This window comes from Phaseolus vulgaris, chromosome 4 (genome assembly GCF_000499845.2).
Source record: "Phaseolus vulgaris cultivar G19833 chromosome 4, P. vulgaris v2.0, whole genome shotgun sequence".
NCBI classification, from domain to species: Eukaryota; Viridiplantae; Streptophyta; class Magnoliopsida; order Fabales; family Fabaceae; genus Phaseolus; species Phaseolus vulgaris.
In genome coordinates this window covers 34,427,132-34,440,805 of record NC_023756.2, presented here as the reverse complement: position 1 = coordinate 34,440,805, position 13,674 = coordinate 34,427,132, and the positions used below count along the sequence as shown (strand labels likewise).

Below are 13,674 nucleotides of genomic sequence, written 5' to 3'. Positions count from 1 at the left end.
TGAGGTCGGGGGACAACTTACTTGAGCATATACGGTGAAACAGGTGGTGCAGATCATAAAGGCGGTCGGCGAGACCACAGGGAAGGTGTGTACGAAGGCACCCGAACTCGCCATCCAGAAGAGGTCGCGCTCCAAGGCAACTATGCACTGAGTAGTATCATGCATAAGTAACTTAGCCAAAGGAGAGTCAGAAGTAGCGCCCAAGTCAAGGATGCTCCAGATGAAGGCACGTGTACAGCTGGATGCGAGCCACGTGTCCAGATGTGTAACTGCCAGGAGAGAGAAAGTGCCCAGGTATATAAGAGTTTCCAACGAACTTCTGAGGTACGCACGTTCAGATTGTCTTCTTTACGCTTGCGAGTCTTGAGTACACTGAGAGAGAACTGGTCACGGTTCCTTAGAGTTCTTGAGTTTTACTCTTAAGTAATTGGTGGTTCAGTCGCTGACTTGGGCGTCGGAGCGCGATTGGCCGCAGCGGCGCCGTTTCATCTTTTGCAGGTTCTTGAGGTGGATCGCGGTGAAGGACGGAGGCTGACACGGCGCATACGTCGATCCAAGTTTGACGAGGCAAAGCTCCAGCGTTTTGGTCAACAGGCAGGATCAATATGCGTGCACATGAGTATCAAACAATTCGAACAGAATGAAAATTGTTACATATAGACCAAAGTTAAGTACAAGAGTTTTCAAGGCGATAAATCGATTGGGGGGACGATCTTGCCATCCACAACCTCATTGTACACGAAAAACTCCAAAAGGTCAAGATCGGGGAATTTACAAGCAAACTGCTCTGAAGCTGCTCCAAAGCCGGAAGTGAGAACTTGGGCAGCATCGAGCTGAAGCTCATCGATCTTCGTCTTCAACCCGCGATTCTCTTCACCGAGCTCGTCGGCTTTCTTCTTGAGCCCGCTGTTTTCTTCGCGAGCTCGGGCAAGCTCAGCAGCAGTTTCGGTTAGTTCCTGGGAGGCCTTATCCCGATCTTGCTCAACTCTTCCCAGAAGAGTCTCCCTCTCGATTGACCTCTTCTCTATATTGGCCACCTGTTGGGCGTCGGCTTTCTTTGCCTCCTCCAGCTTGGCAATTTTCTCCCTCAGGGGGACGAGCTTGCTCTCCAAGTCGATGGTCTCCTGAAGCTTGTCGTGCAGTTTTCTATGCAACTCGTTCTTGTCATCGCGCACGCTTTGGAGCTCGTCTTTGAGAGCGTTTTCGACCCGCGAAAACTCGATGCCTTGCAGCAGCATGTCGCACTTGACCTTCTCAGCTTCAGCCTTCGCGGTGCTCGCGACCTCTTGATAGATGCGGCAGTCGAGTTCTAGTTTCTCCAAGTGGCCTTTCAGCCCTTCGACGACGATGTGAGGGAGGCATTCGTCAGCCATAGCATGTAGGCGCACGTTAAAGTTTTTCAAGGCTCTTGGAGGGAGGTTGGAAGACCCAGTATTGATGGAGGAGGCGGGGGTTAGTGCTCACCATCGCCCTCACAAGGTTGGATTGCGGGGGGAGCTTCGAGGCATGGTGGTGGGGCGGGCAACTCTTCGGCGACTTAGTTGAAGGCTTGCGTGTCAGCAAGTTGCTCAGGAGCGGCCTCAGCAATTGAAGCGTTTGAAAGTGGAACATCCCCAGCGGACTCGAATGGTGTGAAGGCGCTGGGGGGGTTCTCGACGAAGTTTGGAGCAGCGCTTTCAATTGTTGGGGGCTCCGTCACCGCCACCCTTTTCCTCTTGCAGATTAACCCATCCTCAGTGGCTTCATCCGTTTCTTCGTCAGATACCACCCTAGAGGCCTTCCTCTTGGCCTTCTTGAGGGGTAGTTTCTTGCATTGGGGGGCTGGAAGAGCAGCAGCTGCGGGTGGATCGGCTGGCGAAGATTGGCCTTGGGCAGCGGCGATCTCCGCGACGGAGTTCGGAACTGTTTGGGAGCCCGCCGCCAGTTTGTGGTGCCTAACTATGGCACGAAGCTCAACCATCTTATCCTTTCCCAGCAGCATATCTGCATTGGTGGCCCATAATTAGTTTGGCGGTTAACAATGCAAAGAAAGATAAGCAATGTAAGACGATACATAGGGAAAGCTAAAGCTACACACAAGTCAGAACAGCGTCATCAAGGCAAAAGCCGGACGATACAAGTATAAGCTAAGGGAGCCCAAGGACGAACCTATATGGACGTCTAGCTGGCTCTCGAGACACTTGTAAGTAATGATGGAGGAAGTGGGGAGAACCACGTTGACGGAGGCGACTCTTTTCAAAAAATCGCACAAGTCCTTGTCGAGCGCCCCCATCTTTTCTGGCCCCCTGGCCTTCCTGAAGCTTGACTCCTTCTTCCCCTTGTTCACCCAGTACAAGGGGAACCCGTCGAGAAGAGAAGGGTCTTGATCGCTGCAGCACACGCGCACGAACTTCCCTTTCCATTAAGGCTGACCCATAGATGACCGCCCGGGTTCTTCGCCTCAAACAAGTACAGGAATACGTCCACAGTGGCCGGGAGTCCCAAGTGTGCGCAGAGAATCTGGTAAGCTCGTACGAACGCCCAGCTGTTGGGATGGAGCTGGGCGGGGGCTATGTCGAGCTCGGTCAGGAGCTCCCTCTCAAAGCGTGTGAAGGGAAACCGGAGTTTCACCTTCTTGAACATAGTGGCGTATATGAAGCAGAAGGGGGTGTCGTCGCTCCCCTGATCATCGGTGCAGATTGGCTCACCAGGGGGACAAGGTCGCACAACCACTTTGTCATCGTGTTCTTTACTGAAAGAGAGGTTTTCCTTGTCACCCTTCTTGAGGCGATAGATGTCAAGGTCGGAGTTGACGGATGAGGTTTCACCCAGCAAGGTCGCGGAGGCCCACGGGTATAACCGCTTGTAATCAGGAAGAGGTTTTACCACCACGCTGGTTAGTGGTGGGTTTGGTTGCGGTTGGCTACGACGAGAGGACGCGGGTCTCGCGACTCGGTCGGAGGGAACGTTGGGACCCCTTGGGGGGTCGCGGGAGGAAGATGGGTTGGCCCTACGGGTTTTCGCTGGAGGGTTGCGAGGAGATGGAGGAGGGTTTGGTGTGGTTTTTGGACGAGTCATCGAGAAAGCTGCAAGAAGATGAAAAGGTATGAGTGTTCGTAAACAGAAAGACTCGACAGAAGAAGAGAAGAGGGAAGAACAAGGGGGGCTCGCAGAGAAAGGTTCAGAAACCCTAAACGATGAAAAGAGAAAAACAAAGCAGAGAAACATCCCACAACGTATGCTCCAGACAAGTATTGGATGATGCAAACCGATTAAAATGCAGCAAATATCAGTAGAAGTGATAAAAAAGTTACCTTTAGATGATCAGAAGAGTGGTCAGAAGGATGGAGATTGGGAGAATCGGAGCGTTCACTGGAGCGTTTTGAGAGTTCAAAGAGAGGTATAAGATAATGAAACAGTGAAATGGCGCGAAGTGTTTAAGAGTTTCGAAGAATGTCAAACGTTGCGAGAAGCGCAAACGACAGTGAACAATGGCCGTTGATGGGTCCACGTTTCGAATGATCGAAAGAGTTGGTGAAATGTCAAGTCAGTGAACAGTTTTAACGCCAACGCGCAAAGCCACATAGGCCGCCGGATTTAAACCTCTTTAGTCACCTCGCTGAGCAAGTCGCAGCTCGAGACTGGGGGGCTTGTGTACCGACCAGGTCGACAGGTGTGATGACGTGTCTTGCACGTGACTATGTGGGGCGTGCTCAGCGGAGCACATGAGCAAGGGAAAGATGGATGGTTCAGAGGTGAGTGTAGTCGCCAGTCATGGAGCTGGCGTTCTACGATGAGCATGGCCGGTTCTCGCCGGGTTTGCCTGTCGTCGACGTGTTTGGCGATTGGCGATCAGGTAGCTTGATATTGCCGCAGGAAGCACGTCGCCAGATTTCCCGACAAGCTCAGATTGAAGCTGATGAAGGCCCAGAAGTGTAAGTTCAAGTGTACAACTCCGGTGAGGTGATTGTTGCGCCAGCAGAGGGCGTGAAGGGCGTTTGGGTTGAGGGGACAACTTGCCTATCAACGACAGGATTCCCTCAGAATTTGCAAAGGTACGTTTTTCATTACGGCTCATTCTACTAGGGTTGTGTGCCTTTAGTACGGTCCTACAGAGCATATTTTCTCTCAGTTTCTTGGGTGTTCTTGTCACTGACTTGAGCGTCGGAGCGCCACCGGCCGCAGAGGCGCCACCTTGTGTTTTTCAGGTTCTCAGAAGAGGCTTTTTGTGTTGTGGTCTCGAAGGGCACGTGGTGTCAAGCTGGTGAGGAAGATCGTGACGAGGCAACGCTCTTGCGCTGGGTCAACCGACAGGATCATCCTAAGAGGTGTGGTGACCTTGAAGGTGCAAGAAGAGTGTGGAAATGGAAAGGTTCGGCCAGCCCCTTTGAAGGTGGTGAAATGAAGATTAAAACCTAGAAGCTAGGCAAGGAGTAATGTATGGCACTAAATTGGCAGCATAACAATACTCTATTCAATCTTCCAAATACATGAGCCAAGCACCTCAATTTATAGTGTTTAGAGGGCTGGAAATTCAAAACAAAGTGGAGGGAAATTCAAATGAGAAGCATTTGAATTTGGAGCCAATTCCTAGTCACAAGGAAAGTGTGACTTGGTTTCTATTTTTGGCACCTCCTAAATCTACACCTACACCTTTTTTTATGTCACATGGAAGGTGTGGCTTAGCTTTTTACATTTGCACCTCTTATATTTATATCTACACCTCCCTTTATGTTCTACTAAAAATACTCAAAAGTAATTACAAAAGAAAGACATCCAATGATGCTTAGTTGGCCCATATCTTCTATTTGTTGGGCTTGAGCTGAAGCTTGAACTTGTATTTGGGCTTGGGCTTGGGCTTTTTCTATCATGGGCTTGAGCCTCTTCCATCAAGATCGGCTCGGGCATTCTGCTCCCTTGGGACGTGCACCAGCTCAAACACCGCGAATGCATTCTTCAAGACTTGGGCGTACTCCAGGTACGCGGCCATCTTTGGATCCTTGGCTTGATACTCCCCAGTCACTTGACCCGTAACCAGTTGGGAATCACTCTTTTCCAGCAAACTACGTGCCCCCCATCTCCTTGGCTTAGAGCATTCCAGTTGTGAGGGCTTCATATTCCGCCTGGTTATTGCGGACCTTGAAAGCAAACCTCAGAGCCTGCTCGATCAACAACCCGTTTGGCCCTTCCAAAATTACGCCAGCTTCACTCCCCTGCTGATTGGAGGACCCATCCACGGAGAGCACCCATCTGAAACTGGCTTCCTCTTCCTGATGTGTACCCCCTGAGGAGAGTTCCACCACAAAGTCCGCGTACACCTGGCCTTCGATGGGGCTTCGGGGCTCATACTGAACATCGAACTCCAAGAGCTCCACTACCCAGTGAACCATTCTTCCTGCCACGTCCGGCTTCTGCAACACCTTCCGGATAGATAAGTCTGTCATTACTACTACTGTGAAACTTTGAAAGTACTGATGTAGCCTCCTGGCCGAGAACACCATGGCCAAGGCTGCCTTCTCCAAGGCTTGGTACCTCAGCTCTGGCCCCTGCAATACTTTGCTCACAAAGTATATTGGTTTTTGTACCCGATCCTGCTCCTGAATGAGAACTGAGCTGATCACCCGCTCCGTCACGGCAAAGTACAACCGGAGCGGCACGCCCATCTGTGGCTTGCATAGCACAAGAGGAGCGGCCAGATACTCTTTAACTTGAGGAATGTCTCCTCACACTCCGCGGTCCACACGAACCAGTTATTCCTTCTCAAACACTGGAAGTAGGGGTGACCCTTATCCCCTCCAACAGATACGAATTTGGACAAGGCGGCCATCCATTTTGTCAACTGCCCCACCTCTTTTACCGAGGCTGGGCTCCTCATGGCAAGGATTGTCGCACACTTCTCTGGGTTCGCCTCTATCCCACGCTCTGTGAGTAGGAAACTCAAGAACTTACCCACCTCGACTCCAAACATGCACTTCTCGGGATTTAACTTCAAACGGTACTTAGCTATTGTAGCAAACAGCTCTTCCAAATCAGACACGTATTGATTCCTCTCCTGCGAAGTCACCACCATATCATCTACGTAGGCCTGCATATTCCTCCTCAACATGGGTGCAAGCACCCTGTCCATCAGCCTTTGGTAGGTGGCGCCCGCATTCTTCAGACCGAACGACATCACTGTATAACAGTAACAGGATGTCTCGGTCATAAACGTCGTCTTACACTCGTCTTTGTGGTGCATCTTGATCTGGTTGTACCCTGAGAACGCGTCTAGGAAACTGAGCATCCTACAACCTGAGGCGCTATCCACCAAGGCGTCAATACTGGGTAGGGGGTACGAGTCTTTCGGGCACGCCTTGTTGAGATCAGTGAAGTCTACACACATCCTCCACTTCCCATTGGCCTTCTTCACCAGGACCACATTCGCCAGCCACTCAGGCTATTGAATCTCCCTTATGTGGCCGGCATTCAACAACTTCTTCGTTTCTTCCTAGATGACCAACCACTTTTCTTCATTGAACTTCCTTCTTCTCTGGCAGACGGGCCTGACCTTAGGTTCCATAGTGAGGCTGTGGCATAAGAAGTCCGGGTCTATACCTGGCATGTCTGAGGCGGACCATGCGAAAGCATGCAGGTGCTGTGCTATCACACCAGCGACTCGGTCTTGCTCTGCCTGGTCCAACGATTTACCAAATTTAAACGTCTTGCCACCAATCTGCCTTTCCACAACATTCCCAACTGGCTCGAGTCGCCTCTCCCGAGCGCTTTCTGCGCGAGAGACTCCCGCGCGGTCATCTTCGATAGGTGGGCGCTCCACAACCATGAACACCCCCCTTTTGGCTTTGAGACTGTTCTCATAGCATCTCTTAGCCTCTTGTTGGTCGAACTTGATTACTATCACCTTCCCACTCAAATCTGGCAACTTCATCTTCATGTGGCGTGTCGATGCCACCGCCCTCAACATATTCAGAGCCGGTCTTCCCAACAAGATATTATAGCCCGAGTGTGCATTAACCACTAAATACCTTATATTCTCTATACGGGATGTAGAGCCATCCGTAAAGGTGGTCCTAAACTCCAAATACCCTCACACTTCCACCTGATCTCCGGCAAATCCATACAAACACAACATGTAAGGTCTGAGCTGGTCAAGAGACAGCTACAACTTATTAAAGGTGGACCAGAACATTACATCAGCCGAGCTGCCCTGGTCCACTAACACTCTGTGCACCTTTCTCCCCGCGGTTACTACCGAAATCACCACCGAAGGTCAGCCTTCGCGAAAGCAAGGTCAATGTCAATGTCGAGAACGTCATCCGCCACCTGTGCTTCTACCGACATCACCGAACGTGTATACCTCTTACACTGAGAGGCAGTGCACCCTCCACCTGAGAATCCACCTGAGATCGTATGGATCTCCCCATGAACAGGCATCTCGTGCCCCTGATCCTCTCTTGACGTTGTTGGGGTCACGGTCCCCTGTGACTTTGCTAGATAATCATTCAGGAACCCACTCTTCAACAGTTCGTCCAACTGATGTCCCAACGTCAAGCAGTTGCGTATGGGATGACCAAACGCCTGGTGAAACTCGCACCAAGCCTCCTTGTGAGGTCCCAGCACCTTGTCAGTCTTCGTCGGCATTTTCAGTCTCTCTGCTATGTTGAGCATGGCGATCAAATCCTTCAACTCCACCACGAAGTTGTGTCGTACAGGCTTATCCTCTCTCACACGCCCTCTAGCCTGAGGCTTGATAGGCTCGTAGGGCTGCTTCCTCCCCTGGTTCTTCTTACCCGTGGCGGCCTCATGCACCCTCATGGGCTGCACACGCGCCGGGGCTCGTGGGCGTGTGGGGACAACACACGCGCACTTCTCATTCAACTCACCTTCTGCTGTGATGTGAGCCACCGCACGACGCCTAATCTCAGCAAAGGTCTTGGGACGACTCCTGATGAGTGATTCATTGAATGGTCCAGGACAAATCCCCATCCTAAATGCATGAACCATCATCGTTTCGTCCTTGGTGTTGACTTTCACCACCTGAGCTCCAAAATGATTAACAAACTCCTTCAGCGTCTCCCCTTGATACTGCCTTACGTAAGAATTGGGTGGGGGAACGCGATTCGCGATATACTGCTCCCTGAACAACTGCGACAGATGTGCGAATGAGATCACGTGGCCGTCTGGGAGGATGATGAGCCAGTCCATCGCCATCCCTACCAACGTGCTCATGAACAACTTGCACCTTACAGCGTCAGAACCACCAACCAGCATCATCTGTGTGTGGAAAGTTGAGAGGTGAGCCTATGGATCCTCCATTTCAGTGAACGTGGCTTTCGACCCCACGAACGTGGCTGGTATCACCGCATCCATAATCGCCTACGAAAAAGGCATGGGGAACTCTCTGGGAGGCGTAACGCATTCTTGCTCCTCTGTTTCTCGATTCCCTGCCTGGTTTCGCAACCCGCGCCGCAACTCCTCGTTGGTGCGGTTCAACTCCTTTTCTTGCTTGCGATGCAGCCAGATCCATCTGGATACACTCCTGGTCAGCTTTTGACGCTGCCATCGCATCTTGAATGCCCTGCATCATCTCCATAACCTGTTGCAAGGTCAAACCTTCACTTCCAACTGGCGCAGTAGAACTTTGCCTGGTATTCCTCATTTTTTAACGTTTCTTGATGAATCTTGGTGAATCTTGACAATTCTTGATGAGTCTTCACGATTCTTCTCCCTTTCTTGCGGTTGGGACAGGTGTTTTAGAACGTGCCCATGGTGGGTGCTAAATGTTCCCGTCGGTTGACCTAATTGTCTTTGTGCATCTCTGATAACTTCGCGTCCAAGAACCCTCTTGATATGATTCCAATAACATGATAGAGACATAATATGAACATGTTATGGATTCACAAGAGTTGGAATATGATTAGGCACTTTTTAAGAATTGGATCAATGTTCTTAACCATCAAGAACTCACCAAAACATAAGTAACTAAGCCAAACTCATATAGAAACCCATAATATGGCATATGAACCGATTAAAACACAAATGAATCGATTAAAGCACAAGGAAACACAACAAAAACCACAAGAACAACAAACTAGAAGGAACTACCGAATGAAAACACAAAATAAGCAAGTTCTACCGATTGAAATGACTAGAAACATCAAAGACATGTTTTAGAGTTTGTTTGGGAATGGAAATGGATGAAGAATATGAAAAGAACTAGAAAACTTATGTGGTTGTAGCTCTTGGAGATGTGCACGCCACTTGAAGGATGAAAGGCTTCAAGATTAGTGTAGATGCCGCCACTTGAGAGTCCAAGAATGCACTCAAGATAAGACTAGAAGAGAAGAAGACACAAGTCTCTCTCAATTCACTCACCAATTTGGGAGAGGTTCTTTACTCAAAAATCAATTCTATCATTTCAAAGACCTAAGCACCCCTTTTATAATAGAGAGGGCTGGTCACAAAGTACAAGAGAAGCTTACAAGAGAAGCTTTCAAAGGTGACCTTCTAACTTTTCCTATTCTAGCGCCTAAAGGAGAGTGAAGAGGCACCTTTCTAGATTTTTCCTAACGCCTAAAGTGCTATACAATGGAAGTGTCTTTAAGTTTTCCCTCTTTAGCACATCCTAAAGCTATTTTATATTATTTACAAATTTATACAAAAGAAACTATAAAGAGAGATATTAATTGGAGCCCATTCTTGAATGCTTGTAGTCTTCTTGTTGGCTTTAGGCTTGGTCCTCTCTTTATTTAATTCTTCTTTAATTTTTTAGAAGACTAGAAGGAAGAACTTTAAATGCTTGGGTGGATGGCCTCTTCCTCCATTAGTGAAATCCTCTCTTACTTGATCTCCATCACCTCTGCTCCCACGTCCCTTTCCTCCGATGGAAACACGTGAAAACAAAGAGACAAATAGCGCACTCGCGGCCGTTTGCACTCCGACGCTCAAGTCAAACTCCCGGGCAATGAACATCAAACTCTAATTCTGATAGCACTGTGTGTGTTCTCTCTCTCTGTTCCTTCTCTCCGAAATGCGTAACGTGCACCAATGAAAGCGTAATCTATTCTAAAGCGTACCTTGTTATGTTTGTTGTCACCCTTATATACCTCTCCGTGTTTTTACCCTTCTGTTTGACTGTGACTTAAGCATCCTGTAGGTGCGTCTTAGCGACACTAACACCCAGGCTTAGGGACATCTAGTGTGTTAAGACTACTCTGCCGAAGTGCTATTGCCGCGAGATAACTGCTTGGATGCCAACTCGTGCACCCAATCTCTGAGTCATCCACCCTGGGAGTTCCCTGCCTTACTCATGTGCCATGCATGCATATCAACCCTGGGACGTGACCCTTACGAGTCGTTTCTTTCCCAGTGGCTCTTTAACGGTAGTGCGTACTACCGCGTCCCTACACCCCATGCACGGATCCCTCGTGATCTGGGCCTCTCCCTGCTGGCAACTGGGGTGTGGCTTGTGAGCCACCTTTCTTTGTCCATTTTTACTGTTGAGGTGCCGAGGCCCGAGGACTCCATGCCCTGCCTTGGTGCCGCCCCCTCCTCGGCTTCCTTACTCGTGAGCCTAACGAGACTCCTTCCCGTTCTGCTGAACTTTCCAGTGGACCCCACCTTTGGTCAATGCCCGAGGCCGAGGATCGGTCGGTACAGGTATGGAGTATAAAAAGATACATGCATGTCCTAATGATTGTATATTATACCGAAAAGATTTTGAATTGTTGAAAAGTTGCCTGAGGTGTGGGTTATCACGTTATAAGTTGATACAAAAAGATGATGATACTATTGAAGATATAGAAAAGCATGGACCCCCAATGAAGGTTATGTGGTATCTTTCCATCATTCCAAGGATGAAGCGTTTGTTTGCAAACCCAAACAATGCTAAGAATCTTAAATGGCATGCAGATGAGAGGAAATGTGATGGCATGTACCGACATCCAACTGATTCTTTAATTGTATGCCCTTATGATTAATGAGTAAGTTTAATTATATGTCGTCAATTATTACTATTTCATGTTTTAAATATTTACTAACTCTTTTCATGGATGATATAGGCATCATTGGCAGTTACTTGTCTTATCAATGATTGATAAGACTGTTGTGTGGTTTTGTTCCCTACACAAGAAGATACCCCCAAATCTTAAGAATATCATTGATACGTAAGTACACTATAAACTTAACTCTTTATGTTACTAATTAACCATCTACTAACGAGGTTTTTTGTATTAACCAGTTCATGGCGTGGATATAACATCCTAAAAGGTCTATCCAGTTCAAATAATTTGAAATGGATAAGAATAAAGGTTTTTAATTTTTTTCTTTCTCTTTTCATTGTTTATCAATATACAAACTCTTAGATTTTATTGAATTATAGTGTAATAAACAACCAGGAAGCTATGAGTGTGGCTATTACGTTATGCAATGGATGATTACCATTGTAAGACTAGGCCTTAAAAGGGATTGGGAAGAGGTAACATGATATGTTAAATTATTTTTATAATTCTTGAACATATATGTATCTTAAAACTATTTTATGTCAACCATATTTTGAAATGCAATTCTTCATGGATGAAGCACCAATGACTTCGGAAGCCATAGCATATGTGAGACACTCTTGGTCCACATATTTCATAAATTTTTATAACTCTAGGATAGTTTATCAATATTGTAGGGATTATATGTAATTTGATTAGTGTTTGCAATACATTTTCATCAATATATATTTGATTCTCTGTATTTATCTAAATTTATGTATTTGTCTAGCTGGATATATATATGAACAAATTTATATGGGAATTAGCACTAAACAGATTGCACTAAAAAAAAATCACTATTTACAAGGACAACTATTTACCATAGTCACACTTATAACTCCAGCGCAAGACTTACAAGTGCGGCTATTACCATAGCCGCACTCATAAATTTGATTTACAAGGACGATTATTTACCAAAGCCGCCCTTGTATATCAAATTTATGAGTGTGGCTATGGTAATAGCTGTACTTGTAAATGCATTACCCCTAAACCCTAAACCCTGGTTCAGAAGCATATACAAGTGCGGTACCAGAAATAGCCACCCTTATAAATAGTATTTACAAATGCACTTGTATCTCTTTGATTTAAGAATGTGTGTTGATCAAATGCGACTATATAGCCGTCCTTGTGAATGTAAAATAGTCGCCATTGTTTTGCCTTTCTGCACTAGTGTGATAAACAACATAAAAAAATATAAATTATAATATATAATAAAAATTATAATTATAATTATTGTCACATGATTTTATTCCCAACCATTATCATAAGATACTTATAATGAATACAATTTTTAAAATAATGTATTATCACTAGTACAAAATATGAAAACAACGACCCTTTATTTAGTGCGACTTTGCGCTTAAACGCATTTGTAAAAAATGCGGTGGCATTTTTGTAATTAAATTGATTTACAAATGCGGTTCTATGGTAAGACCGCATTTGTAAATCAATTCGAATAATTTACAAATGCGGTCTTTACTATGACCGCATTTGTAAATCATTCTGAATTGATTTACAAATGCGGTCACCCTGGTTCAGAAGCATATACAAGTGCGGTACCAGAAATAGCCACCCTTATAAATAGTATTTACAAATGCACTTGTATCTCTTTGATTTAAGAATGTGTGTTGATCAAATGCGACTATATAGCCGTCCTTGTGAATGTAAAATAGTCGCCATTGTTTTGCCTTTCTGCACTAGTGTGATAAACAACATAAAAAAATATAAATTATAATATATAATAAAATTATAATTATAATTATTGTCACATGATTTTATTCCCAACCATTATCATAAGATACTTATAATGAATACAATTTTTAAAATAATGTATTATCACTAGTACAAAATATGAAAACAACGACCCTTTATTTAGTGCGACTTTGCGCTTAAACGCATTTGTAAAAAATGCGGTGGCATTTTTGTAATTAAATTGATTTACAAATGCGGTTCTATGGTAAGACCGCATTTGTAAATCAATTCGAATAATTTACAAATGCGGTCTTTACTATGACCGCATTTGTAAATCATTCTGAATTGAATTACAAATGCGGTCTTTAGTATGACCGCATTTGTAAATCAATTCAGAATGATTTACAAATGTGGTCATAGTAAAGACCGCATTTTTGTAATTAAATTGATTTACAAATGCGGTCTTACCCTAGAACCGCATTTGTAAATCAATTTTACCCTAAAAATTGAAGCGCGCCACTAGTTTTCACTTTCACTTTCGTCTTCTCCGCTCTTCGTTTCAACGTTTCGTCTTCTGTTTCAGCTCTCCCTTTGCATTGTAAGTTTCAGCTCTCTCCGCTTCAACGTTTGTTTTCGTTTTCGTGTTTGTCATTGTCATTATTCACTTCCTTGGCATTGTCATTTCGTTTCCTAACTCGTTTTTGTCATATAGGTGGTTACTGTTCTATTGGGTTCGCCGGTTTTTTCTGCTCCGCCACTGCCACTGTCATAGTCGAAAACTTCCGCCACCGCCTGCGCCTTCGTCTTCGTCTTCGTCCTCGTCTTCGTTTTGTGCCTCTGCCACTCCGATCACCATCAACCTAAAGGTTGGTGTTGTATTTAATTTATATTTAATATTTTGAATTTATATTTAATATTTTAAATTTATATTTAATATTTTGAATTGTTATTTTTCTGTATTATAATA

At 45.8% G+C, this 13,674-nt stretch overlaps 2 protein-coding genes across 2 annotated transcripts; both read right to left on the bottom strand.

Annotated features, from left to right (window-relative positions):
• Positions 1 to 683: 683 nt before the first annotated feature.
• LOC137838727 (uncharacterized) lies at positions 684 to 1,373 on the bottom strand. The gene has a single exon (XM_068647954.1). It carries the CDS (start codon positions 1,371 to 1,373, stop codon positions 684 to 686), a length of 690 nt encoding a protein of 229 aa, XP_068504055.1.
• Positions 1,374 to 5,066: 3,693 nt separating this feature from the next.
• Positions 5,067 to 5,642, bottom strand: LOC137838726 (uncharacterized). Its single transcript, XM_068647953.1, has one exon. It carries the CDS (start codon positions 5,640 to 5,642, stop codon positions 5,067 to 5,069), a length of 576 nt encoding a protein of 191 aa, XP_068504054.1.
• Between the last annotated feature and the right edge of the window lie 8,032 nt (positions 5,643 to 13,674).

Coding starts and splice junctions, on each gene's coding strand:
- LOC137838726 (XM_068647953.1), bottom strand. CDS start 5,642: ATGGGCGTGCCGCTCCGGTTGTACTTTGCCGTGACGGAGCGGGTGATC.
- LOC137838727 (XM_068647954.1), bottom strand. CDS start 1,373: ATGGCTGACGAATGCCTCCCTCACATCGTCGTCGAAGGGCTGAAAGGC.